Source organism: Pseudonaja textilis, chromosome 8 (genome assembly GCF_049901715.1).
Source record: "Pseudonaja textilis isolate UNSWEBS1 chromosome 8, rPseTex1.2, whole genome shotgun sequence".
NCBI lineage: Eukaryota > Metazoa > Chordata > Lepidosauria > Squamata > Elapidae > Pseudonaja > Pseudonaja textilis.
The window spans coordinates 7,366,582-7,393,352 of record NC_141997.1 but is presented as its reverse complement, the minus strand read 5'-3'; the positions used below and the strand labels follow the sequence as shown (position 1 = coordinate 7,393,352).

At 34.3% G+C, this 26,771-nt stretch overlaps 1 protein-coding gene across 6 annotated transcripts in view; it reads left to right on the top strand.

The window, feature by feature from the left end:
- Positions 1-26,771, top strand: part of CNKSR2 (connector enhancer of kinase suppressor of Ras 2) — a 257,797-nt gene extending 231,026 nt beyond the window's left edge. For 5 of the 6 annotated variants that reach the window (XM_087938239.1, XM_087938238.1, XM_087938240.1 and 2 more), the window contains 2 exons: positions 22,888-23,084; positions 23,454-26,771. In XM_087938239.1, coding sequence (XP_087794365.1) covers positions 22,888-23,084; positions 23,454-23,669 — 413 coding nt within the window. In that variant the 3' untranslated portion in view covers positions 23,670-26,771. Of the gene's footprint in view, positions 1-3,960; positions 7,232-22,887; positions 23,085-23,453 lie in introns of those variants that run through there. The other variant, XM_087938242.1, reaches the window with a different exon arrangement.

Below are 26,771 nucleotides of genomic sequence, written 5' to 3'. Positions count from 1 at the left end.
ATTCTAAATTCCCTTATTCCATCATCTCTCACTCGCAATAAAGCTTGGATTATTCATTTCTTAGCTTGTCTCCCATATTCCCCTCTTGGATCTTTACCTCTAAATGCTACCCTTTTTTGGCCCATCCTCTTAGACATTTCTCCCTTCTCTACCCAGTTCAATTGTCTCATTTTTAAATTACCCTGTCTCTCTCCCAAAGGAAGCTCCCTGCAATTCCAATTCCTGTTTAACTTCACTTAAAATATTTTCCCCTTGGTTTTTATCATCAATCATTATAGTTTTTATTTTTATCTCCATCTTATCATTTATTTATTTTTTATTGTTGTTTTGTCTGTTGTATTTTTCCAACTGCTCTTTCAGTTAACAACTCCTCCTCCTGGACATCCTATTTTCTCTTTGTCATTTGTGTCCTAATTTCCAGGTCTACATCCATGCTCTGTATTTTATTCAAGATCTCCTCACATCTTCTTGTCAAAATATCCTTCATATCCTGAATTTCCAATGTGATTTCTTTCCAAATTCCACTCATCTTTGTTTTGTTTCTTTTATTTCTTTTTGTCCAATAATCTAACAATCTTTTATTCAAGCCAAAGTCACTTCTCAAACAAAGAGTTCAGTGTCCAATGTCCAGGAGTCTTTGTATCCCCAAGTTGCTCAGTCTGTTCTTCTAGATAATCCAAAAGTAAAATCAGTCAGCGTTAAAACTTTTGGGGGTCTTTTTAATGGTAAATTTTTCCTTATTCTCCCCTTTGAGTCTTCCAAAGCCAGGCCTTTATCAGAGTTTGGGAATATATTTTGCCTTCCTTTGGCAGCAGGTGGTGATCTTGCATCAGTTTTCACTTTATCTTTCTTATTTCTTATTTGATTTTACTCATTTTCTCCAAAATGCAATATAATATCAACTTTTTATATAGGTGGTTCCAGAAATGTACAATGCCTATCCATAGCCAATGTTTGTCCAATTAAAAAATCCAGTTTACTGTATTTTAGCAAATTTTCTTTTTTCCTCCTTTCCTTCCATTTTAAAAATCTAGAAATTTTACTCACTTTGCCACTTTAAAGATAGTTCTGAGTCACTCTTTTTTTGAATCTTTTTCTCAAGGTTGCACTTTAAATATAAAGGATTCTTCTCACCCAGTTCCAAACAGTGTTCACTGGCTCCGCTCCAGCACTTTTCTTAGGTTGAAGCTGTGTGGCAGCTATTTTGGCTGTCTCTTCTTCCTGGTGTGGCACAGAGGGCTTAGAAAGCCCTGGGGCTCTACAGGGGAGTGTGTTCTCCCCTGGAACCTCGCAGGATGCCCCTCTTTTGCTTCACCCCCCAGGGTGGTTTTGGCTTCTTCTGGAGCCCACAAGCAGAAAGAAGCCAGTGCAGGGATGGAGAGCTCCGTTCCCTTGCAACTGGTATCGCTGCGACATCACTTTAGTTTTATTCCAGATAAAACAATCTAAGAGCAAGACAGGAGATATGCTATGGCATCTTCCAGTGCCCAGGTAAAAATAAAACCCAACTCATAGTGTTAACTATTTCTTACTAACTGAAATTGATGTTTATTTTGCATGTTTATTAGAAAAAATAAACACTTGGACTGGGGCAATCAATTTCTTTAGTAAACTGAGTTTTTTGTGCTCTATTAACTTTGAAAAAAATCATAGTAGTGTTGCAGTTACATGTAATGCTTATTAAATTTAGTTTTATTTGTAAGTAAAATTGCTAAAACTTAATACAAAAATCAGTATATAAATTAGCTTTTTAAAATCATGTTTAATTATTCAGATCCTCCTAATCTTTTATCTTTAATTTATTGTATTTTTATCCATACTTCGTTTTTATTCTGCATCTAGTTGCTTATTGTTAAAGAGTAGGCTGTCCTAAGTCCAGTTGTTGATTAGAAGCATAAGCAGTAACAGCATGGGAATACCTTACACAGACATACACCCCCCCCCACCCACACACACACGCACCAGAAGAATAACATCAAGATCACAAGAAGTGATAGTATTGCTCTATACCTCATTAGTAAGTCCACACGTGGAATATTGTGTCCAGTTCTGCTTGCCTCAAAACAAAACAGATCCTGAGACCTTAGAAAGAGTGCAGAAAAGAGATTATAAGGGGTCTTAAGGCTAAACCGTATGATGACCAATTAAGGAACTGTCTAGTCTTACAAAGAAAAGAACTATGAGTGATATGATAGCTGTCTTCTGGTACTTGAGGGGCAGTCATAGGGAGGATTAGGTTAACCAAGGCACAGTTGGAAGCTTGTTAAAGTGAGATCAAATCTGGAAGTAAGGAGATATTTCCTGACAGTAAGCACAACAAAGGAATAGGTTACCTCCCAGAGTTGTAGGTGCTTCATTGCTGGAGGTTGGACAGGAGAGGGTTGAATTGGAAGAATCCAAGATCCTTTCCAGCCCTATAAATTTATGATACCATAAATATGTTATATGTTGAAGTTTTAGCAATTCTATATCAGTACTCTAAGAGCCAGTTTGGTGTAGTGATTAAAGCATTAGGCTAGAAACCAAAATATGGTGAATTCTAATTCCCCTTGGACACAAAGTTAGGTGACTGACGCAAAGGTGCTTTTTCAAGAGGCAACTCAGCTTTCTTTATTTTCCTTGAAGATGTTTCACTTCTTATCCAAGAAGCTGGACTGAAAACTGAAGAACCTTCTTCAAAAAGTTATTTCTGACCATTTTTCAATTACAACTTTTATCATGCGATCAAAATTCAGATGCTTGACAACTGGTTCATACTTATGACCATTGCTGTGTTCCAAGGTCATGTGATCAGCTTGACAAGCAAAGTCAATGAAGAATCTAGATTCATTTACTAATTAGGTTACCAAATTATCAACTGCAGTGAATCACTTAACAACTGTGGCAAGAAAGATCATAAAATGGGGCAAAAGTCACTTAACCAATGTCTTATTTAACAACAGAAATTTTGCACTCAATTATGGTTGTAACTCTAAGACTACCTGTACAGCATGTAAAGGTGGACTAAAAATTGGAGAAACATCCTAGAAGAGTCAGTAGCAAACCATTTCATTTTAGCAGCTAAAAAGTAATATGGATATGTCATGAAGTCATCAGAAATCCTTCATGGCTCAAAGAAATAGAATAGAGAAGGACAGAGCTGAAAGAAACCTTGGAGGTCGTCTAGTCCAGCACCCTGCTCAAGCAGGAGAACCTATACTATTTCAGATAAGTGACTATCTAATCTTTTCTAAAAAAATTCCAGAGATGGAGCACCCACAATTTCTGAACGCAAGCTGTTCCACTAGTTAATTGTCCTCACTTTTAGGAAGTTCCTCCTAAATTCCAGGTGCTTCTCTCTTTGATTAGTTTTCAACCATTGTCTCTTCTTCTGCCCTCCGATGCTTTGGAGAATAATTTGACGCTCTCTTCTTTGTGGCAGCCCCTCAAATACTGGAATACTGCTATCGTGTCACTGCTCTTTTTTTTAAGACTAGCCAAACCCAAAACTTTATTCTTACCCTTTATAGTGTTAATTTTCATTATGTTGATCAGTGTATATGACATATTTGTTGAGTATTGTGGACAATAGGCAATTCTTAAAATTTAATTTTAGTTACAATTAAATATGTAAATATATTTTGTATAAATATATATTTGTTACTTAATTTACTTTGGTACTAATTGTTGATTAATAGTGCTAATGCAAATTGAAAGTATAAATCTATGCCCAGCTAGTTTTTCTTACTCGTGACAGAATTTTTAAAAATCTATTTTAAAAATATGCCATGATTTTATTACTTAATATGTTTGCATGCTAATAGAAAAGAACTCTGTGGAGCTAAAGCCATGTGGAGCAATCATGTCATATATCCTTTCTCTTTTGTTTAATCAGGATTGCATGATTATAATGCAGTACTAATGTAAGAATGGGCCATCACAATTCTTTCATCATATTGTATCACTGCTTTATTGTATTAGGCTAAAGCACTGCGAGAGTTGATAGAACCTCTCCATGCCAACTTGGATCCACTTCTCTTGGCACTGAATCGATTGGACACAGAGATTGATAAAGTATTGGTTAGAGAATTTAGATCGAAGAGAATTGGCACGACGGAGACTCGTCTTCAGCCTCTTGCAAGCAACCTCTAATATCCTGCATTCAAGAAGCCAATCAATTCTTCTTGAATAATTTTGATGTTTGTAAGCAAGAACTGACTTTAAAATATAGACAACCAAATGCCTGGGTAAGGGGACTCCAGGAAAGAGGCAAACCTGTTATCAGTTGTATTGATTTTATTTTCAAATATACATCCTTTCTACAGAGGACCTAGGCACAATATCAGATCAAGGCTATATGGAATATAGTCACACAAAATTAAACCTTTATTGTGGGGAAAATAGAAGGGGAGAGAGTCATTACAGGAAAGAGACTAAGATGTTACTCAGGTGTGTTCTGCATTCTTCAAGGAAAGAGGGATCAAATGCAATTAAGGTCCTCTTTTGAAAATGGATTTCCATCTAAAGTGGAAAACAGTAATATTCTCTTCCACGTTAGTGATGAAAAATAATTGTTGTATGATACTAATTAAATGCATCCTGTCAAAATCAGCTTTAAGTGCACTGTGTTTCTACTGTATTTCCTTGGAATCAAATGCTTTATTTTCATTGAGGTTTGGTCTAAAGTTATATGTGCAACAGACCTAAGATAAGCTCAAAAAGAAAAAGAGAGGGGGGAGGAAGGAAGGAAAGAAGGAAGGAAGGAAGGGAAGGGAGGAAGGAAGGAAGGAAGGAAGGAAGGAAGGAAGGAAGTGTTGCATAGTTGTTTTGCTAAGAGATTCCTTCCTGCAACTCCGTATTCTCATAGATTTTCTTTTAAGGCAAAATTGAGAAACAGAGATGAGCCTGAATAAGGAAATATGCAGATACTAGTGATATACATTTGCACATTTCATTTTAAAACTTTACATTATTCAAGATTGGAGTGGACCCAATTATAAATAAACAGGCCTATCTTACTTCTTGCTTAACTCTTGCTTTCAAATAGGCTATTTAGGAGTCTGAATCAGTGTACAAATGATGCACAAATTCCTATTTATGAAGATTCAACATAAAATATTTCAAACTCTGCAGATAATTTTATATCGCCTTACACTGTAGGACTTTAATGCAAGTGGTGCTGCTTTGCATCATCTACATGAAATACTCTCTAATTGCTCTCTAATTTAGACAGTTTACCCTCTAATCAGAGACAGTTTTGCAGGCAAGCTTTTACCTAAATGCCTTTTTAAAGGTTTAAGATGTGTTTATCAAAAGATTCCCTATGTATTTTCCTCTAAATATATTAAATTTCAAACTCTTATTATCCCTAGCCAAGTTGTCCAAGTATCATACTGACTAGAAATTATGTAAACTGAAGTTCAACACATGTGAAAGGTATGAAGCTGGAGAATGGTCTAGCATTATTGTATCCTATGAATTATTGTTTGCCTGTAACTCTATGATTGGATGTTGTTTTTTTCTCTCTTTTTTGGCTGAAGGTATTCTGTAATGTCAGTGCTAATTCTTAATATTTTGTACAATACTATGGACAGAAAATTCTAAAATGTATTTTGAAATGTTGATTTCTGTCAGGTCCATGTAAAATATTACATTATGCTGATACCAATAAAATATATAGTTATTTATATAATATTTCATTTTCTTTAGAATAGTGAATTATAATTTCTTTTCATAAGTAAATCCATATCCAACATTTGCTTAACAGATGAAGAAAATCCTAGCAATTTAATATGCATTTTAAAAGGCTGTATATTGTAGAAGAACCAGTGGGAACTTTATTACAATCCCCGTAGTTTACATGTAACATTACTAGACTGGTTTAGATTTGTTTTAAACAAAAACATCATCAGCTTCTATTAGTTTTTCTGTACAAATTTAATGTACAGTTTTTATCACAACAAATGATTAATTCCATGATATTTAAAACAGGAACAAATTGATCACATTTAGGCATGATCCATTTGAGGCTAAGCATTTTGGATCCCATTTTTGTAAAAATAGACTTCCCTAGAAACCAAAATTTTCCAACTCCAATTCCAGTCTTAGTTGGAATATGAAATTCATTAGTTGCCATTATTAAATTATTTGTCAGTTGACTACTGTTAATTGAATGAAGTTGCATACTGACTGTTTTTATTTAATACATACTCTTAAGGAACCACTTTGTGTTCTAAGTTATGCTGCCTTCTGCTCAGCAAAAGCAAATGTTAGTTCTTTATATAAAATTTCCACTGAAATACCTTATTTGGATTCTATAAATCATTGCTTAATGAATGATTTTGTAGTTTGAACAATTTATCAGTAAAATAACATGGAATTTTATGACCAATCATTAAGTTTTGTAATTGAATAGAAATGGGGGGTTTAGGGTGATAAAATTTGAAATTAGAACTTAAATATATAGATTGCCACTTTATTCGTGAATGATGGCTCATTTGCTACACTGTCAAAAGCAGAAATGATGTAGAGATATCAAAATGTATTAAAATTTTAGAATAGGCATTTTTTCCTCCAAAATTGAGCAATCAGTTACATTAAATGTGCCTACCTTTGTCAAACTTCTCTGTATTGTCAGTAACAAAATTTGTATTATACTATTTTGGAGATAAAACAGTTTTTACAACAGAGAAAAGATATTTTAAAAATCTTCATAATTATATCTTGGAAACAAATTAATAAGAATTTTTGTATTGTCACTTACTGGAGGATATCATAGAATGATTCAGAATTTTCTTGAAGAACTTCTTATACCAGCTTTAAAAAGAAACATAGCCTATATATTTTCTCAATGTATTTTTGAATAATTCCTGTATAGATAATGAAAGGCTTTGGGTTGTTATTCAACATGGAAAATCTTAGAAAAATGTTTTTATATAGAATCTCCAACATGTTGCCCCATGAAAGCAATAAGCTCTTGGACTCATCGATCCATAGCAAAGGAAGTATAGTTTTGGTTTTGAAGGATTATTGTCTTCTGATTATCATCTGTTGTTCTTGTTAATTGAGTCTCCAACATATGAATCTAGGCCTATTATTTAAGCTATGTGCAAGAATACACATGCTATTAAGTTGCTTACATATGTATTCCTGGAACATCTGCCTAATATACTGTGGAAAACTAACTGCATGCTAGTAGTATAGAAGCAATATATGACCTGTGTTGATACACAATAAAAAAAGTTATGCTCAGTCATTCAACACTTTCATGGAATAATTACATATTGCTTGTGTCAGTTTATTTAGTATGTTCAGTAAAAATATGGAGACTGACAAGCAGATTTTTTTAACCTTATAGAAATGAAAAATATTCATGTTTGAATCATATATGTAGTTGCCATATTGATAAAGAAAATGTCTTAGGCTCATTGGGTGAGTGAATGAGTGGAAATAAATAATAATAATAAATAATAAAATGTTATTGTCAATGCACAACAAGTGTGCAATAAGGTTGGCTGAGCCTCCGTTAGTGCACCCCCCAACAAAATACAGCTCAATAAGTTCCCCTTCACTGAAGCTGAGCTCAGCTGTTTTATTAAGGAAACTTTTTTACATGCGAGCAAAAGACAATCTCCAAATATGTAAAGTATATTACAGCATCTGAAGTAACATTTCTGATTTGAGAAAAGAACATGTATGTTCCAGTGATCGGATTCAAATTATTTTACTACCAGTTCTGTGGGCATGGCTTGGTGGGCGTGGCAGGGGAAGGATACTGCAAACTCTCCAGTCAGAGGTGATATTTGCCGGTTCTCCGAACTACTCAAAATTTCTGCTACCCATTCTCCAGAACTGATCAGAACCTGCTGAATACCACCTCTGGTATGTTCTTTATTCTGAGCTGAATATTTGTTTTAGGCAATGGTGTGGTTGCCTAAATTCATCCAAAAGAACCCCTGTTTTATATTATTTACTATACATTGCATCTTTGTGTACCAGACATCTAGGATGATGTACCATAAAAAGTCAATAAAAATTTTATTTGATCTCAAAAATTAAAAAATACCCTGCCAATTAAACTGAAATCTGCCATCAAAATATAATGGGATTTGGAGAGGTGGGGTCAGCTGTCAGCTCGAACAGGTGTGTGAACGGGTGCTCCGCAAAGCACAGCCAATTTCCAGTTGTCCAGAGAGCTTTTTGAAGCCGAAGTTGTCTCAGAGGGACAACTGGAGAGAAAGGGCCATTCGTCGACTGCACTTGGGCAGTGGTCCATGTTGGAAGTCGAAAGAAATCTTTCCTGAAGGTGGACTGGGAAGAAGATGGCCTGTAGTGGCCAAATCGAAGAGCTAACAGCTGGTTGGAGTGAGCAGTGGAAAAGCAGAAAAGTCAATGGACCAGATCCGGCTGTAATAAGTTCCAATCTCTACAACGTGAGTGGTATTTTTAAATTGACTTAAGAGAAAAGAGACTCCAGTAAGAAGGAGGATGGATGTTTCCTTGCCCCCCCCCCCACTTTAAAAATGGCTAGGGAAATCATAGAGAAACTTTAGGACCCTAAAAGAGAACGAACTAAGAGAGAGCTGTAGCAGCAAAAACAAACAAACAAACAAACAAAACCTGCAGGTGGATCTGGACTGTATTTCTTTCCCTTTGGGAGTTTATAAAAGAAGAGTGGAATAGAGCTAAGGCTGGAAACAACTTGATCTGATCCTTCAGAAAGTAATTAAAAAGAGAGAGAGAGAGAGAACAACGTGGAGCGTGGAAGACAAAATGGCTCTCCCTTTTGACACTGACAGAGCATTTTGAAGCTGAAATAAGGCACGAGGGAGATACCTACTGGACAAAGTTGGTATATTTGTAAGACCATGGAGGAAAGAGATGGTGTTCCTTTGTGATACTAACTTATTGCCTTTTCCCTCTTTTATCTTGGGTTTTTTGGTGAATTTAAGCCTCACAGTAAATTGGTATTTTACAATTTGGCTGATAATTAGGGGATTATAATTTATAAGGTTTACAACTAAAGGCAATTAAAAACAGTTAAATCTTGAAGCACCATTCTAAAGGCTATAGACAATAAAAACACCTGATGAATTTAAAAAGGAAGATTTTTTTTGTGAACAGACAAAACGGGATACCAAGACTAAACAGAAGAGCATTTCCTGTGTTCTTTAGAATTGAACTACAACTGACTTCTTTCCATGTTGGGAACTTCTGATATTACTATCAATACCGCTACCAGCATTATTATAACTATTATAGTATTATTAGTATTACTATTAACATTATGGTGTTACTGCTATTACTATGATTATTATTATTGACATTATTGTTAACATTATTATTGTTACTACTAAGTAATATTAGTATTAATCTCATTTTTATTATTACTATTTCGTGCATAACTTATTCCATCAACTATAAGTAGGATAATATAGACAACAAAAGAAATGAACTTAAGAGAAGAACAAAGTGAGATTCTAATGACATACTAATGACATACTATTGATAGCTTAATTGTGATTGAGTAGTGGAGGGTTATATAGGTGTGAAAAGGAGGTGGGAGTGTTGGGAAAAAATAGCTTTGTGAAGAAATTGTTAAATATGACAAGCACTATAAATCTAACCAAGATTGGGACCAGGAGGAAACCAACCTCCCAGGTATCATCAGCTACCTCCAGCCTGTCTAATCAGAGGGCAATAGAAGATATCTTACAAAGATAAAGGTCAAATTCATTTAAAGATCTACAGGCTATGCTACAATCAATACAGGAAGATATATTGAGGAATCATGATGAAATGAAGAAAGAGATAGGAGAGGTAAGAAAACGACATGGGAGAAAAATGCAAAAGATGGATGAGAAATTTGAAAGATTTCAACAACAGATTATCAAAAATTAACAGAAATTACAGGAGATGGAAGAGAGAATGGAGAAAGAAGAAAAAAGAGTAGATGAAACAAAGGATAAATTAATCCAGGCAAATAAGGAATTAGAAACTACAGCATTCTTTCTGGAGTTGGAGAAAGCTGCACACTACTTGTGATTCCAGAATGTGAGAGAAGAAAACAAAGAAGATCTACCAGACACCATGGCTGAGCTGATAGCAAAGGTATTAGGAACAGAGAAGGAAGAGATGCTGAATGAAATAGATGAGTTCTACAGAATACATATGAACTATGGGAGGAGGAACAACCTTCCAAAAGAAGTGCATGTTAGATTTGTGAAGAAATCGATTCAAGATGAAGTGTTTCGTACGACAAGAGACAAACCAATAGAATACAAAGGCAAACAACTGGCAGTTCTCAAGCAGGTCTCAAGAAGAGTCAGGGAGCTACGAAAGCCATACCAATTTTTAACAATGTTGTTAACTAAGTATGATATCAATTTTAGATGGTTGACTCTGGCAGGTGTACTGGTTACTTGGTGAGAAAAGACATATAGAGTGGATACAGTAGACGAAGCAGTGGAATTTTACGACCAACACTTTGGTAATGAAGAGGAAATAGAAGAGAGAGAAGTAATAGAAGAAAAGGACCAAAGAATATGTGTTACAGAAGAAAAGAAATCACAACGAAAGGAGAGGTGGAAAAGAAAAAGAAGAAAGACCAGAAAGAAACGGGGAAAGAGTCAAGGAACCAAGAGAGATTTGAACAACAAGGAGTACAAGGCCTAGATACACGTAGAGACATGCAAGAAGAGTTTAAGATCTTATCACTGAATATTAATAGGCTGAACTCCACCCTGAAAAGGAAGAAAACTCTGTAAGAGTTTTGTAAGATTGAATTTAGATGTAATAGCACTACAAGAAGTCCATATAAAAGAACAACATAAACAGCTTCTGGAATATCCCAAATTGGAGAATTATTAGCACAACAGAAGAAGAAAGGAGCAGTGTTATATATTAAGGAAACAATTCAGACTAAGCAAATTTATAAAGATGAAGAAGGAAGAATATTGATTGTGGAAATAATACTAAATAAAAAACAGGTTTTATTAGTTGAAATTTATGCTCCAAATGGGGGACAAGAACAATTTTATTAAAAGCTACATAATATTATTTGTGAAACAGAATGTGACAATCTTTGTATTTTAGGAGATTTTAATGCTATAATAGATTAAAAATTAGACTATAAAAGTAAGAAAAAAGGAAGGGAATTAGAAGAATACTACCTAGAACATTTTTCAAATGATAGAAAAGTTAAACATCCAGAATATATGGAGAGAAAGGAACCAGGAGAGAAAGCAATATACATTCTACTCTAACAAACACCAATCCTGGTCTAGAATTGACATGATATGGATGTCGATGGAATTAATCTCGGAAATAAAAGAAGCAGAAATAGATGCAAACCTCTGGGCAGATCATAACCCAATGAGAATTAGCTGGAAAGGGCAAAAAAATGTATAAGATGGACTCTAAATAGATCAATTTTAAAGGATGAAGAATTTAGACAGATGATGGAAAAACAAATGGGATTATTTTTCAAGGAAAAGAAAGACGACACATCCTTATAAAACTTATGGGATACAGTGAAAGCATATATGAGGGGAGTTGCTATACATATACAGCCAAGAAAAACAAAAAGAAGAAACAACTACTAAAAGATATAGACAAAGAATACAGAAGACTTGAGGTAGAGCTACAAAAGGAACCACAAAAAAGAAATCTAAAAGAGCAAAAGGACTTGATCAAACACACATTGAACATCCTAGAGAAAGAAGATTTGGCACAACATATAAAGAATATGAACCAAAAAAATTTCAAGAATACAAACAAGCCAGGGAGGTGGTTAGCTTATAAACTGAAGAAGCAGAAATGGAAAAAAAGTATAAACTACAAGATGAAGAGGGAATTATATGTCATCAAAGCAAAGAGAAAATATATAATTCAGGATTTTAATAAGAAACTATATAAGGATAATGAAAGTTACTCAGAAGAAAAAGCTCTACAATATCTGGAAAAGGCCAAGTTACCTAAAGTTCCAGAAGAAATAAAACATATACTTAATGAAGAAATAGTAATGCCAGAACTAATAGAGGCAATCAGAAAGCAAAGAACAGCAAAACACCAGGTCCTGATGGGTTACCGACAGAACAATACAAAGAACTACAAGACATCCTAGGCTGAATAATGCTAGAAGTATACAATGCAGTTCTTATGGAAGCGATTCCACCATCTTTCCACCAACATTATGTTGATCCTGAAAGAAGACATGGATTTTACATTAATTAAAAATTATTGGCCAATCTCCCTACTGAATACTAATTACAAATTATTCACATCAATAATAGCTGAACAATTGAAAAGATTTCTTAATGAGTTTATACACATTGACCAAAATGTTTTTTTGCCAAAAAGATAGATAAGAAATAACATGAGAATAATATTAGATATATTGGAATATTACAAAACACATAGTGAGAAACAAGCAGCATTGTTGTTCCTAGACGTCCAAAAGGCGTTTGATAATGTGAATTGGAAATTTATGCTACAACAATTAAGATACTTGGATTTTGGTGACAAATTTATAAATATGTTCAAGGCAATATATTCGAAAAAGGAGGCAAAAGTAATAATAAATGGCAAGGTGATAAAATTTCACAATCCAGAAAGGTACAAGGCAAGGTTGTCCATTATCTTCGTTATTGTTTATCCTAACATTGGAAGTTTTAATGAGGACCATTCAGAAAGATGAGCAAATTAAATTATTGGAAATTAGAAGAGAGAAATATAAATTACAAACCCTTGCCAACGATTTAGTTTTTATTTAGATGAACCATTGCAATCAGGCTTGAGACTTGTGGAGGAATTGGAAGAATATTGACAGGTAGACGGACTAAAAATAAGGAAAAAACCAAAATGATAGCCAAAAACATGACAAACAAACAGAAGGATGAATTAACAAAATAAATGAACATCCAGATCGTGAAAAAAGTGAAGTACTTAGGAATATATCTAACTGCAAGGTGTATAATAATTAAAGAGGACAACTATACTAAATTAACAAATCAAATAAAGTCAGATTTGGACAGATGGAAGAATTTGCAACTTCCCTTAATGGGCAGTATAGCCGCAATCAAAATGAACATTTTACCAAAAATACTCTCTTTATTTCCAAACATACCTATAAGATTAGAGAAAAAATATTTTGAAAATTTAAACAAAATAATATTGAAGTTTATATGGCAAGGAAAGAAACCAAGAATCAAATTGAAACTAATGCAAGAATCCGAAGAAAAAGGATGATTTCATCTTTCTGACTGGGAACTGTATTATCAAGCTGCAGCACTCACATGGATAAAAGAATGGATAATCTTAAGGAATAGGAGATTACTAATGCTGGAGGGCAATGATATACATGTAGGGTGGCATGCATTTCTATGGTATGGAAGAAGCACAGCACACCAATATTTTCAAAGACATTATCTAAGGCATGCCCTATTGGTAGTATGGAACAAAATTAAACAACAAAATTATATGGAAATACCAGTCTGGCTCACCACATTAGAAGCTTTGGTGCAGCCAAATCTAATAAATATGGGGAAAATTGTCTCATAAAGACTAAATGAGAAGGATGAATTGAAAACCAGGTTGGAATTATAAGAACAAGGGGTTGAATTGGAGTGGTGATCATACCCTATAAATACAGTCATGATATGTGCAGGATGTGAAAATATGGGGTAGTAATAGAGAACTAACAATACTAGATAAAGTATTAGTAGGGGATAGATGATAAACTGATAAAAATAACATATAAATACCTATCAGATTACAAAATGGAGGAAGAACAAGTTAAGGAGACAATAGTGGCATGGGCTAAAATTTTTGGATACAATATTGAATTGGATAGGAGGCAAAAACTTTGGGAAAGGAACAGGAAACTTAATATTGGCCCAATCTTATATAGAGAATTTGTATAAAATGTTTTACAAGTGGCACCTATCTCCAGCAAGTTTGGTTAATATGTTTAGAAATACATCCCCAGTATGTTGGAAATGCAAGAAACTACCAGGCACTTATTACCACATGTGGTGAACGTGTAATAGAGCAAGGGAATTTTGGCAACAGATTCAGATGTGGCTCGAAAAAATGGTGGGACAACAATTGGAGTTTAAACCAGAACTATTTCTACTAGGAGTTTCAATAGAGGGCCATAGTAAAGGGGCTATATATTTAATACTACACATTCTGACAGCGGCAAGAATGGTATATGCTCAGCAATGGAAAAGGGAAAATATACCTTCAGAAAGGGAGATAATAAAGAAAATATGGGTTTGTGCAGAATTGGATAGATTAACACTAGATCTAAAAAATAAAAGGGAACCAGAACATTACAATACATGGAATAGATTTTACAAATGGTTGGAATTGAGAGGTAGAAATCGGAACATAAAATGAACGAGGATAAGAAGACCCAAAATGTGATATTGTATATATACCAAAAATGAGTATATTGGTAAAAAATAACTGTACTGTATAAAATAGTACTGTATAAATATTGCATGTTTTTTATCTTTTTTTTACTTCAGGATGGTCGCATTGTGTTCGTTATTTATATATATAAATTATATGTATGTGTATGTGTGTGTGTATATATATATATATATTTTCTTAAGTTTTCGCTGGTACTTACATGTATGTCATTCAACGTTGGGTATTTTCCCACGTCATTGTAGTTGTGCTTTTAAAGTTGTAGCGGCGTTTGGCAGAATCTCATCTGCCATCATCAGGCTTCTGTATAGGCTTCTATACAGAAGCCTGATGATGGCAGATGAGATTCTGCTGAAACGTCGCACAACTTTAAAAGCACAACTACAATGATGTGGAAAATACATTCCAACTAAGCAATGACATACTATATATATATAACTATATACTTATACATACATACATATATAGTTTTAGATATATATATATATATAACTATATATATATATATAAATATATAACTATATATAACTATAACGTATAACTATAACTATATATATGTGTGTGTGTGTGTGTGTGTGTGTATATATATATATATATATATATATATATATATACACACACACACATATACATACACACACACACACACACACACAAACACACACACACATATGAGATTGGGAGAAAACCCGAATAACCAAAGATCCACATACAAATACCCGCGAGAACCTCAGAAAACAAATATATATATATGAAACTAATATATATAAAACTATATATAACTATATATATATAACTATATATATATAACTATATATATATAACTATATAACTATATATATAACTATATATATAGCTATATATATAACTATATGTATATGTATATGTATATACACATACATATGTACATGTACATGTATATGTATATATGGTATTCAGCTTTGTTTGGGTATTTTCCCACGTCATTATAGTGCTTTTAAAGTTTTAGCAACGTTTCGGCAGAATCTCATCTGCCTTCATCAGGCTTCTGTATTCAATACAGACGAACACAATACAGAAGCCTGATGATGGCAGATGAGATTCTGCCAAAACGTTGCTACAACTTTAAAAGCACAACTATAATGACGTGGGAAAATACCCGAACAAAGCTGAATACCATTCATATATATAAAACTATATATATATATATATATATGTATGTATGCATGTATGTATGTATGTAGATCTTTGGTTGTTGGGTTTTCTCCCGCGTAAAATTGGAAGTATTTTGGCGACGTTTCGATGAAATCTTATGCGTCATCTTCAGGCTTGTGTCTTCGGCTTTGTGCTTCTTGGAGTAATGTGAGCTTGCAGCAGCTTCTTTCTTTTAACTGCCAGTGGAGGTGCGACTTGACTGGGTGGGGGCTTGTCTGTGTTCTGATTGGGTGGGGGTGTGTTCTCATTGGTTGGGGGGTTGGCTGTGTTCTGATTGGCTGGGGGTGTGTTCTGTTCAGGTGGGGGCTTGGCTGTGCTCAGGTTAGTCTTAGTTGTCGGATTTGAGCTGGTGAGCTGTGATCCTATTGTTTGGCTTCACATTCATGATCGTGCCACATCTTCATGTTGGGCATCAGTTCGCTTCATGTATGGGTTGGAGGGGTTTGAAGCGGGTAGTGATGCAGCTGCGGTACGGCTTCTGGTTCGTGGTCGTGTCTCATCTTCTATGTGGGTGTGAATCTGTGAAGACACCAGCATAATAATCCTCCCAGCAGACAAGGGCAACGTGACAGTGGTTATGTACTCATCTGACTACCAAACCAAGTTAACCAACCTACTCCAAGACCCCACATACAAACCCCTAAACACAGACCCCACCACCTACCTAGAAAAAACCACCAGATCCAAAATAAAAGCCTCCCCCATCAGCGAAGAAATCCAGCAAACAATCATACCCAGAGAGAAATCATCCAGATGCCCTAAGCTTTATGGTCTCCCAAGATACACAAAAAAGGAACCCCACTTAGACCAATAGCCAGCTCCATAGGCTCACCTCTACAAAACCTAGCCAAATTTCTCGCCAAACAACTACAGCCCTATGCAGAATCCATCAACTCACACGTAAGAAACTAATTCCAGTTCATTGAGATCATAAAGAAACAAAATTTACAGCCCAGCAACCTACTAGTGAGCTTCGATGTCATATCCTTCTTCACCCAAGTGCCTATAAAAGAAGCCTTGACAGCCATCCAAAACAAATACAACCCCCCAAAGCACATCCTAGATCTGACCAACCACTGCCTATCCAATACATACTTCACCTACAACGGACAAAAATACAAACAAATAGAAGGAGCACCCATGGGATCACCCCTCTCACCTGTCATTGCAAACCTCTACATGGAACACTTTGAAACACAAGCTCTAGAAAAATATGATCACAAACCCAAACTCTGGCTCAGATACGTAGATGACACCTTCATAATCTAGCCACACAGGAAAGAAAAACTGAACAACTTCCTCACACACCTCAACAGCCTACACCCAAAAATATAATTCGCCATGGAAACAGAAGCTAACAATCAACTTCCCTTCCTAGATGTCTTACTATACAAAAAATCCAATGGCTCCCTAGGATACACCATCTACCAGAAGAAAACACATACAAACCGCTATCTACACGCACTCTCACACCACCACTCAGCACAGATCAATTCCGTAGCCAAGACACTCATCTTCAGAACAAAATGCTTAGCTGACGAAAAACACCTAAAAACCGAACTACACACTCTCACTAACATACTAACAGCCAATGGATTCCAAAGAAAGAAGATTACCCACCTAATCCAAAAACAAACCCCAACCAAAATCCAAGACAGGGAACAAGAGAACAGCAAAGCCCTCCTCCCATATATAAAAGACACTACAGACAAATCAGCAAGATCCTCCAAAAACAACATTAAGACAGCTTTTTGCACAAACAGAAACATATCCACCATCCTAAGAAACCCTAAAGACAGAATCAAGTTAGAAAACCAAGGAGTATACGAAATCCCATGCACCGCCTGCCCCAACACATACATCGGACAAACCAACAGAAGAATTAGCGCACGCATTGCAGAACACAAGAACTCAATCAAAAAAGAAGAACCGACCTCTTCCCTGGTCGAGCACCTCAAAGCCACAGGACATAAGATTGACTTTAAAAATACCAGAACTATCCCCAAAACTGAACACTTCAACAACAGAATAATCAAAGAAGCCATAGAGATAGAAAAACGCCCACACAGCATGAATAAATGAGATGATACCTCCCGCCTACCAGCCATTTGGAAAGCTGCCCTCATTAACAAACGAGTACCTAACATGAAGAATGACACCAAACCCACACCCACGAGGGCCACACAAGATGCTACCACCACACTTCCATGTAGAAAGCAGATTCACACCCACGACCACGAACGCGAAGCCAAACAACAGGATCACAACTCACCAGCTCAAATCCCCCGACAACTAAGACTAACCTGAGCACAGCCAACCCCCCAACCAATCAGATCACAGCCAGGCCCCCAACCAATGAGAACACACCCCCACCCAATCAGAATACAGCCAAGCCCCCACCCAGTCAAGTCGCACCTCCACTGGCAGTTAAAAGGAAGAAGCAGCTGCAAGCTCACATTACTCCAAGAAGCACAAAGCCAAAGACACAAGCCTGAAGATGACGAATGAGATTTCGTTGAAACGTCGCCAAAATACTTTCAATTTTACGCAGGAGAAAACCCGAATAACCAAAGATCCACATACAAATACCCGCGAAAACCTCAGAAAACATATATATATGTATATGTGTGTGTGTGTGTGTGTGTGTGTGTGTGTGTGTATCTATATATCTATATCCATATCTATCTATCTATATCTATCTATCTATCTATCTATCTATCTATCTATCTATCTATCTATCTATCTCTATATATCTCTATCTATCTATCTATCCATCTATCTATGTTGTGGCCCCTATTCCTGAGCCTATGCTGTCAGAGGAAGAAGACCTGGAAGATGAGGAGGAGGAACTGGGAATGCCTTCCTCCCCAGGACCTTCCTCTCTGGCAATGCCTTCCTCCCTAATAATGCCTCAGGTTTCATCAAACAACTGAGAGGAACAGTCTGAGATTAATCAGGAGGAAGGCATATCGGAGCAACCCCTGACAGGGAGTAAAGAGGAAGAGTGTTGGCTTGATCCTAAGCAGCGTCATAGGGAGAAATGTGAGCAGCAACGTAGGAGGTGTGGGAGGGTCAGAGAGTAAGCTGAGTCATTGAGCCACACCCCACAGGGGATAAAAATGGGTGTGTTTTTGGCTGGAACTTTGTACGGGACAACGTTTAATCTTACTTCAGATTTTCTTCGTGAATGATTTTTGTGGACTGCCTTGTAATTTTCTGTGAGTAGATTTTTATTTGTTATCAGTTCGGACTTGGCAGGCAAAGCATGTTGGAATGCCAAGGATATTATCAGTTCCAAAGAATTAACTCTGTAAAGTCTGAGCCAGCGGGTACTTACATGTATGGTATTCAGCTTTGTTCGGGTATTTTCCCACGTCATTGTAGTTGTACAACTACTGTATTGGAGACTTTTAGTGCAGCTTGGCTCCAAGTAAACGGTTATCATTTATTAGGAAGCTAGGTTTCATCTGGGTGCCTAGTTGGGGGCCTCCAATACAGGAAACACAATGTTGCCAGCCAATCAAGACAAAAAAATCTACAAAACAGACACAAGATATTAGAAACACCAATCAAACAGAACACAGCAAACTCCAAGACCAATAAACACAGACCAAGACTCCCAACCAATCAGGATGAAGAAAAAACCATTCTGGCACAGCAGTAGGCTAGCACCAAATTTAAAACAGAAACGGCTGTGAAAGTCTGACTCACAGACGAACACTATACAGAAGCCTGATGATGGCAGATGAGATTCTGCCGAAATGTTGCTACATCTTTAAAAGCACAACTATAATGACGTGAGAAAATACCTGAACAAAGCTGAATACCACATATATATATATATATATATATATATATATATATATATATATATACACACACACACACACACACACACACACACACACACACATTGAAATAATATACATTTGAGTCTTTTGTCATAAGGTGATTTTTTTAAATACAACCTTCTCAGTCAATCCTCCCATGATCTTAAATCTTAAATGCATTTATATTATTTAAAGTGCTTTGACAAATGTCCTACGTCTAGGGCACATCCTTTAGAAGCATATTAGTCTTCTGCTAATTTGATATGAATTTTAATTGTATTATCATTCTCTGCATTTTTGTTAATGGCTCCCTCTTGATATTCAGATAAGAACATTGGCTATTTCTCTGTATTGACATGATCAAAATCTTACGTTGTATAAATTGGAAAATGACTTAACAGACAAAAAGCCCATTGCTCAAATCTGGTCTTAAGTCATTTAACTTTGAAACTTCAGCTAAGTAATTTTTGAGGATTGTATACTAGGGGTTAGGCAACCAGGGATTTACAATTTAATATCAAAAAATATAAATATATCCCTAATTTGAGAATGTGGAATGTGGAATATTACTTATTTCAAATTTGTTTATGATTTTTTAAAAAGTCCAAGTTTAGTTGAAAGTTTTATTTTTAAAACAGTTTTGATAGGATCCATCATTGATTTCAAAATCTTTGTAAATGTGATAGAAACAGTACTATTTATATTATTATTTTGTAAGTTTTACAATGGGAAATTATAAATAACTTTTTTCCTAATTTTGCTAGGAGATGAAATTTGAGTGGCTAAATGCAGCTCTTTCCTGTATCCAACTGCCTGTCCAACCTCACACCCAAGCCTAATTAACTAATAACTAATTGTATATCATTTTTTTCATATATAAAACACATGAAATATACGTTATAATAGTATAGTCAGTATTACAAAATTTTTAGCATGTGGATTTCCTGCTATTTTGTGTTTTGTAGAATACTGATTTGCTTAAAACATTTTTGTGCAAATAGCTTACTGACTATACTAAGTCTGGACTGAGGTAGCAGATAAATACAGAAATAAAAAAGAAGTGAATTAAAACTGGACTTGGAAACATTTGGAGACTGGTAGCAAGTCATTTAAAGAAGACTATACCTATTGCTCTGGTTTACTATAGGCTAAAATGTTGTTAATACCTAAATCAACATCTACATAGTTTTTCAAAAAGGCATAGGAGGGAAATAATTGCAGTGGATATGTAGCAAGTGAGACTTCTATGATTCTATTTAGCAGAGGTTTATTTCTGAATAAGAAGCAAACACTTATAAAAAAGTGACATGTTTACTATTGAAACAACAGTTAGAAGAATATTCATGATATTGAAATTATGTACTCGTGTGACTTTCTTAAATATATCTACTGAAAGAAAAAGTCCTTAAAACACTTCTCCACAGGCATTAGCTGTTATTTATAGATGATTTTGTAATACTTTGAAGCTCCACAAATGTAATGAGTTAAAAATACCCTCATGCCCTAAGTGTTTTTCAGAAATATAAGAATGCTCAACAATTTTGTCTTATGAGTCTTCTTATACTAGGCTTGCTATATTGTAAAATATAATAAGACTTGTAGATTAATGCTAATATGAATACAGCCACTTAATTTCCTTGTGACGTACTGTTGAAAGTTGAGGCATATTTATGAATATTTTTAATGAAACATTAATAGAGCAAAAAGTACTGTATTGCAATATTTCATTGTATTATCACAGTAACAGATTGAATGGAATGCTATATTGGCAGAAAAGCAGATTTAAATGGAAAGCTTCTACACAGCATGAGTTTCCAAAAATGAACAGAAAGTATGCTTTGATAGGAAACCAGAAAGCCACAAGATTAGTAGAAAATGGATTGAGGAAATATTGATTTAAATAGCGAAAGACAGGCAAAAAGCTTACTTGGTAATAAAAATATTTAGCCATGGACTAAAAGCAAGGCAATGAATTTTTACCATAAGAGCTTTTCAAATTAATTAAAAATAATGGCAATGCAGAGTTTTGACTATTTAAAATAATAGTCAAAATTAATAAATAAATGACTTTGTTCCCTATTATTCCTTTTTATTATTTTTCTTTTTTCCTTTCCCCATTGCTCCCAGATGAATAGAATTTAGGATTTGGAAAATAATCTATGAAAATAAGAATGCCTCTGTTATTTTCATTTCCATTTGAAATCAGTTCACGTTGGTCAGATCATTTCTATTTCTTCTCACTTTGGCTTTAAAATGAGTTTCTTGATTTTAAATAGAAGATATAGATATATAAAATATTTACTATAGTATATTGAAGGTTTACATTTAGAAATAAATCTGGGTTCCCAATTTTAATTTTTATTGCATTCATTTATGAATAATATCATGGAATGTTAAAAGTGGAATAGCATGTTTTCTGAAGATTAAATAGGACTATAGGAATAGACTATCCTGACTGTACTTTCCAGATGCTTTACCCTACAATTCTTATTCTTAGATAGCATGTCATGATGAATTCTGATGACGGTATTGTACCCAATTATGCTAATGGGCACCAGGCTGGGAAAAGATGGCTAGAGTATTGTATAATATAGATTTTGTATAGTATATAGTATAGATTTTTAAGGGAGGTGGAATATGTCTAGAGTATCAGCATTTTGAACTTTTGTATAATTTCAATGCCATGAGATTAATAAAAAAAAGGTTCAGTTGCCCTTTTTTAATATTAAAAGAGGGGTTCTTTTTGTGTTTTGTTCTTGATGTCTTGAAGTGTACAAGATTAGAAATAAAGTCTTGACAAACTATATTTTCTCTTTATAAACTTTATATACATTTTGCCTACCATATTGAAAAAAATCCCGTAGATTCCATTTTTCTGGCCTCTATTATTTCTGGTTAGTTCTAATTATAAAACAAATATTTAGAGTCCAATACGCAACACTTCTTTTTCAGCATATAGAATAGCACTGTATGTGCATCATTAATACTGAACTCTCGACTAAGTTGACTTTAAACTCTAAAGCCCTACTAAATACACTGTAGCACTGTATGGATTACAATTTAATATTGTTTCCTAACATTTTAAGATATTGATAATGTTTTGTTTTTTCTTCATGATACCTAAAATGGAGTCCATGTTTCAAGCTCTATCCAGGCAACCACTATAGTTGGTTTTAATGGAGCAAACTAGTTTGCAACTAACTCATGTGAGCATCTTTTTGCTGAATACAATACTATACATACTACATTCTTCTATACTAAATGAATTTGTGCACTTCATTATGATACCCTATGATGAAATCTAAGTATAATTTATTTTTCTCATAAAGAAATAGTTTCAAAGCAATATTGTTTTATACATTTGAATTGCTAAGAGATATTGGCATAATTAAAACGGTGATATAGATGGATATCTGAAAGCTATGGAGTTTAATTTTTTCATGTCTTGCAGCTGAAATTTTAGAAGACAAACCTGCAGATTCATTGCAAGATTTGTACCGATCTTTGGAACTAGCTAGCTTGTCCCCTCTAGGAGATCGGCAAATTTCTACCAAAATGGAATACAAGAAATCTTTCATTAAAAGATGCTGTGACCCAATAATCAATGAAAAATTGCACCAATTGAGAATTCTGAAAAGCACTTTAAAGGTAAGATGAAAAAAGAAATTTTCCTATGTACATTCATGGCCAACAAGTGTTCTTCAATTATTACTGGTAACTTACTTCTGAAGCAACAGAACGTTTTGATTGACATTTTCTCTATTTCTTTAATATACACACCAATTAAAGTGAGAAGACCAAAAATGAAACAAATGTATTGTTAATATAACTTATTTATTTTGTAAGGCATAGAATTAGAAAATTCTTAAATATAAAGTAATGATTAAAACCTTCCATCAAAGTCAATTATTTCTCAGTTATGCTGATCATAGAATTAAGTTTCTAAGCAAACCTGTGTCCTAAATATTCAGATATGTGTGGGTTTTTTCTCATTTTTATCTTTTTTCTTTCTTCAAGGCCAGAGAAGAAGAAGTAGCTATGATAGATAAGGTTCTAGATAATCCAGATTTGACATCTAAAGACTTTCAAGACTGGAAACAAATGTACCTTGATCTCTTCCTTGATAGTTCTCAGAACAATGCAGCACAAGATCCAGTAAATGACTCTGATGACGTTGATGTGCTTCTAGGTTCTTTAGCACACACCCATTCCTATATTGAAACACATGTATAACAATAATCTTAAACATCTTAATATTTTGTTTTCAGCCCTTTTTGACAATCCAATTTTATTCAAAAGAGTAGTTTTTATATCACGTTGTAGGATATCTATTTTAATGTTTATGACATGAGTAAAATACAATTTAATGGTCATTGTGTGAATACAAACTTATATCCTTTTTATGCTGCTGATGCTCAGTTTATATTTATGTTTACAAATGCTGGCTATGATCCAAAGGAGTGTGCATTTATGGAATAGAATGATAAGTATTTTGTTTGATGTTGGTGCTGACACAATCCTTACTGCTGAAAAGTCAGCTTACTTTTTAAATGGAACAGAATTTCTTAAGTTGCTTCTTTGGATCAACTCCATTGTCTTTACCATTTAAAAAAAAAAGAGTATATATTTTAAAGGATTACATTGCTTTCTCAAGAAAAAAATGGCATAATAGGAGTGTTTAACTACTGAAGATTAATTCTATTTCCTGTTTTAATAATATGTAATTGTTGTAATGAGTTACATTTTCAAAGTGCAGCCTTTGTTTTAGCCAGTGTGACAATTAACCTTTTATATTTAATGGGATATTATAGATATTTTCATAAATTACAGAAGAAGCATAATGCTGTGATTATGATTGCATTTAAGAAAAATGGTCAGGGAATAAGAAAACTGTACCTTCATAAGCTTGAATATTAAAAAAATAATTTCATTTTTCCAAGTTACTTTGGGTTGATTAGCAGACAATCTATAACATAGATTAATAATGATAAAGGGCTCACTTTGTTTTGATTTTAACACAGATCTTCAGAGCGCTATGACTGCCTTTATCATTGCCTCTTGGTGATTTTAAAGCTATCATACTGAAAAATGTTGCTTTACCAACCAAAGTATCCCATTCATTAATTTATTTATAAAAACCTCAGTGTTATGACAGCTGAAACCATATTTTAAATTTTGAACAGACTTCAAAACTGACTATTAACAAGGCCTTTATTTGCTAATCTACTAGACATTCCATATTTTGGGGAAAGTTATACTTAATTCAACATGACAGCTTCAAGAAACATAAATATTCACAATATTCTAGATCTTAAAGAATCCTCAGGAATCATTTTAAATATTGTAAATTGTTAATTTTTTAGAAGAATCAAATCTAGATCAATCTGTAGCAAATAACATGGCATATGAGATTGAAGAACTTCTGAACATTCATAGTGAAATATTATCTAATTGTTCTTGAGCTCTAACTTTTTTCCATTCGTAAATGTCTGAAGGATAATTTTGGTCAACTCTTAATGTGCACCTAAAATCATTGGAACATAATTTATTACTAATTCAATTGCTACTGATTTTAAATGTTTACTCCTGTGCTTCCCAAACTATGTGCCGTGGTGCCACAGGGCACCACAGCAAATTCACCATAGCAAAACTCACAGGGACATCATGGGATTGTTTATATTTGGCACTAATTAACTGATTACCTACTAAATAGAATTGTTAGGTATTCTTGGGCTGGAAGCTGCCATGAAAAAATGATCAAGATACTAAAGGTGCAGAGAACAGAGAAAGATTTATTAAATCTGATCAAGTTCAATATTAATTTTAATTTTTGTATGCCCATTTGTTCAGGTGTCATGAGCTTGTTTTTTTCTAAATATTAGTTTACAATTCTCCCTTGAGTTTCCAGCATAGGTGTAGCAAATACCTTTTAAGTATGAACTAACACATAGTGTTCAATCACTCCCCCCCCCCCCTTTTCTTAACCTTGGCCATGATTATTCCTGCCTTTGCTCTAGAATTGGGACTATAGTATATTCAATTACTTTTAAGACAGAAAGCAAAGGGAACATTTTGTCCTGAAATTGTAATTAGAGTTCAGAAGTGAAAGGAGAGAGCACTGTCAATTCCAGTGTGTTTTATTCTTCTGTTTAAGCAGAAGTGCTTAAGCACTGGTCTTCTTCCAGGGTAAAGGGGGGAAATGGCAAAAAAAATGACAAGACCTTTCTCTATTATTTTCTGTTTTAAGACAAAGCTGACTAGGACTCTGCATTCATAAGTGCATTAAGAGCAATAAAAATGCAACAGAGAGGAAAGCGGGAGAAGAAGAGCAGTAAAGTTCATCCAATGAATAATAATAAACCTGTAACCGTTGGTTGTTTTTTTTTGCTAAGGGAAAATGTCTGTCTGTCTGTCTGTCTGTCTATCTATCTATCTATCATGGTGAGATTAAAAATGATGTTTACAGAGCACATGGCTGAACAGCAAGTACAACTGTCCATTTAGAAAGAAGAAAAAAGGAGTCATGACATTTCTTTACCATTTACTAATTTACTAATTGATTGATTGACGCATCTACTGCACAATTATATTTCAGTCAATCCAGTGTTTGTTCAGCTTTATGAAAAATCATATGGTTGTGATGCCTGCATTCTACAGAACATGCATATCACAAAATTATTCTTGCTATAATATAGCCAAATTCCCAATATAGCCATGTAAAGTATCACAAAAGTCCAAATGTTTCTGAGAAGATCAATCTGTCTTTTGCTAGGGATGTAAAAGAAAACGTATATTTTTGCCTTTATCAGCACTTTGAATTTTATCCTGGCAAAAATGTTCATGTGGCTTTTTTATGCTTTTCTGCACATGTGAAGAACTGAAATACAAGCTTGTAAGACATAGGTTAGTCTTTCCTTTAAAAAGAGAAAAAGATAATGTACTTTTCTTCTCAACTTGCTTCCAGCTTTTGCCTGTTCAGCTCTGTGAATGTATTTTTTAAAAAATTAAAAGCACTATTACAATCTGGTCTTGGGACCAAAATAAATGGCAGCGTTGTTTGTTTCTTTTCGAAGGCATTTTGGATTGCAAATGTTTTGCAAACTTTGCACAATTGTTCAGGAGAGTGGCCTTTTTCAGCTCATTTAACTGCATATCTGTTCAGTTGAGTTCAGAATGAAAAACCATGCATTGAGATTGTATAAAATACTAGATCCAGTAACCTGTTTATATCATTTAGAAGAATATGTTTATATAAACAGTTATTGACTGCATGACTTGTTATAATTTGTGATATTTTGTATATTTCTCACATAAAAATGCTTGATCTCAAATTAA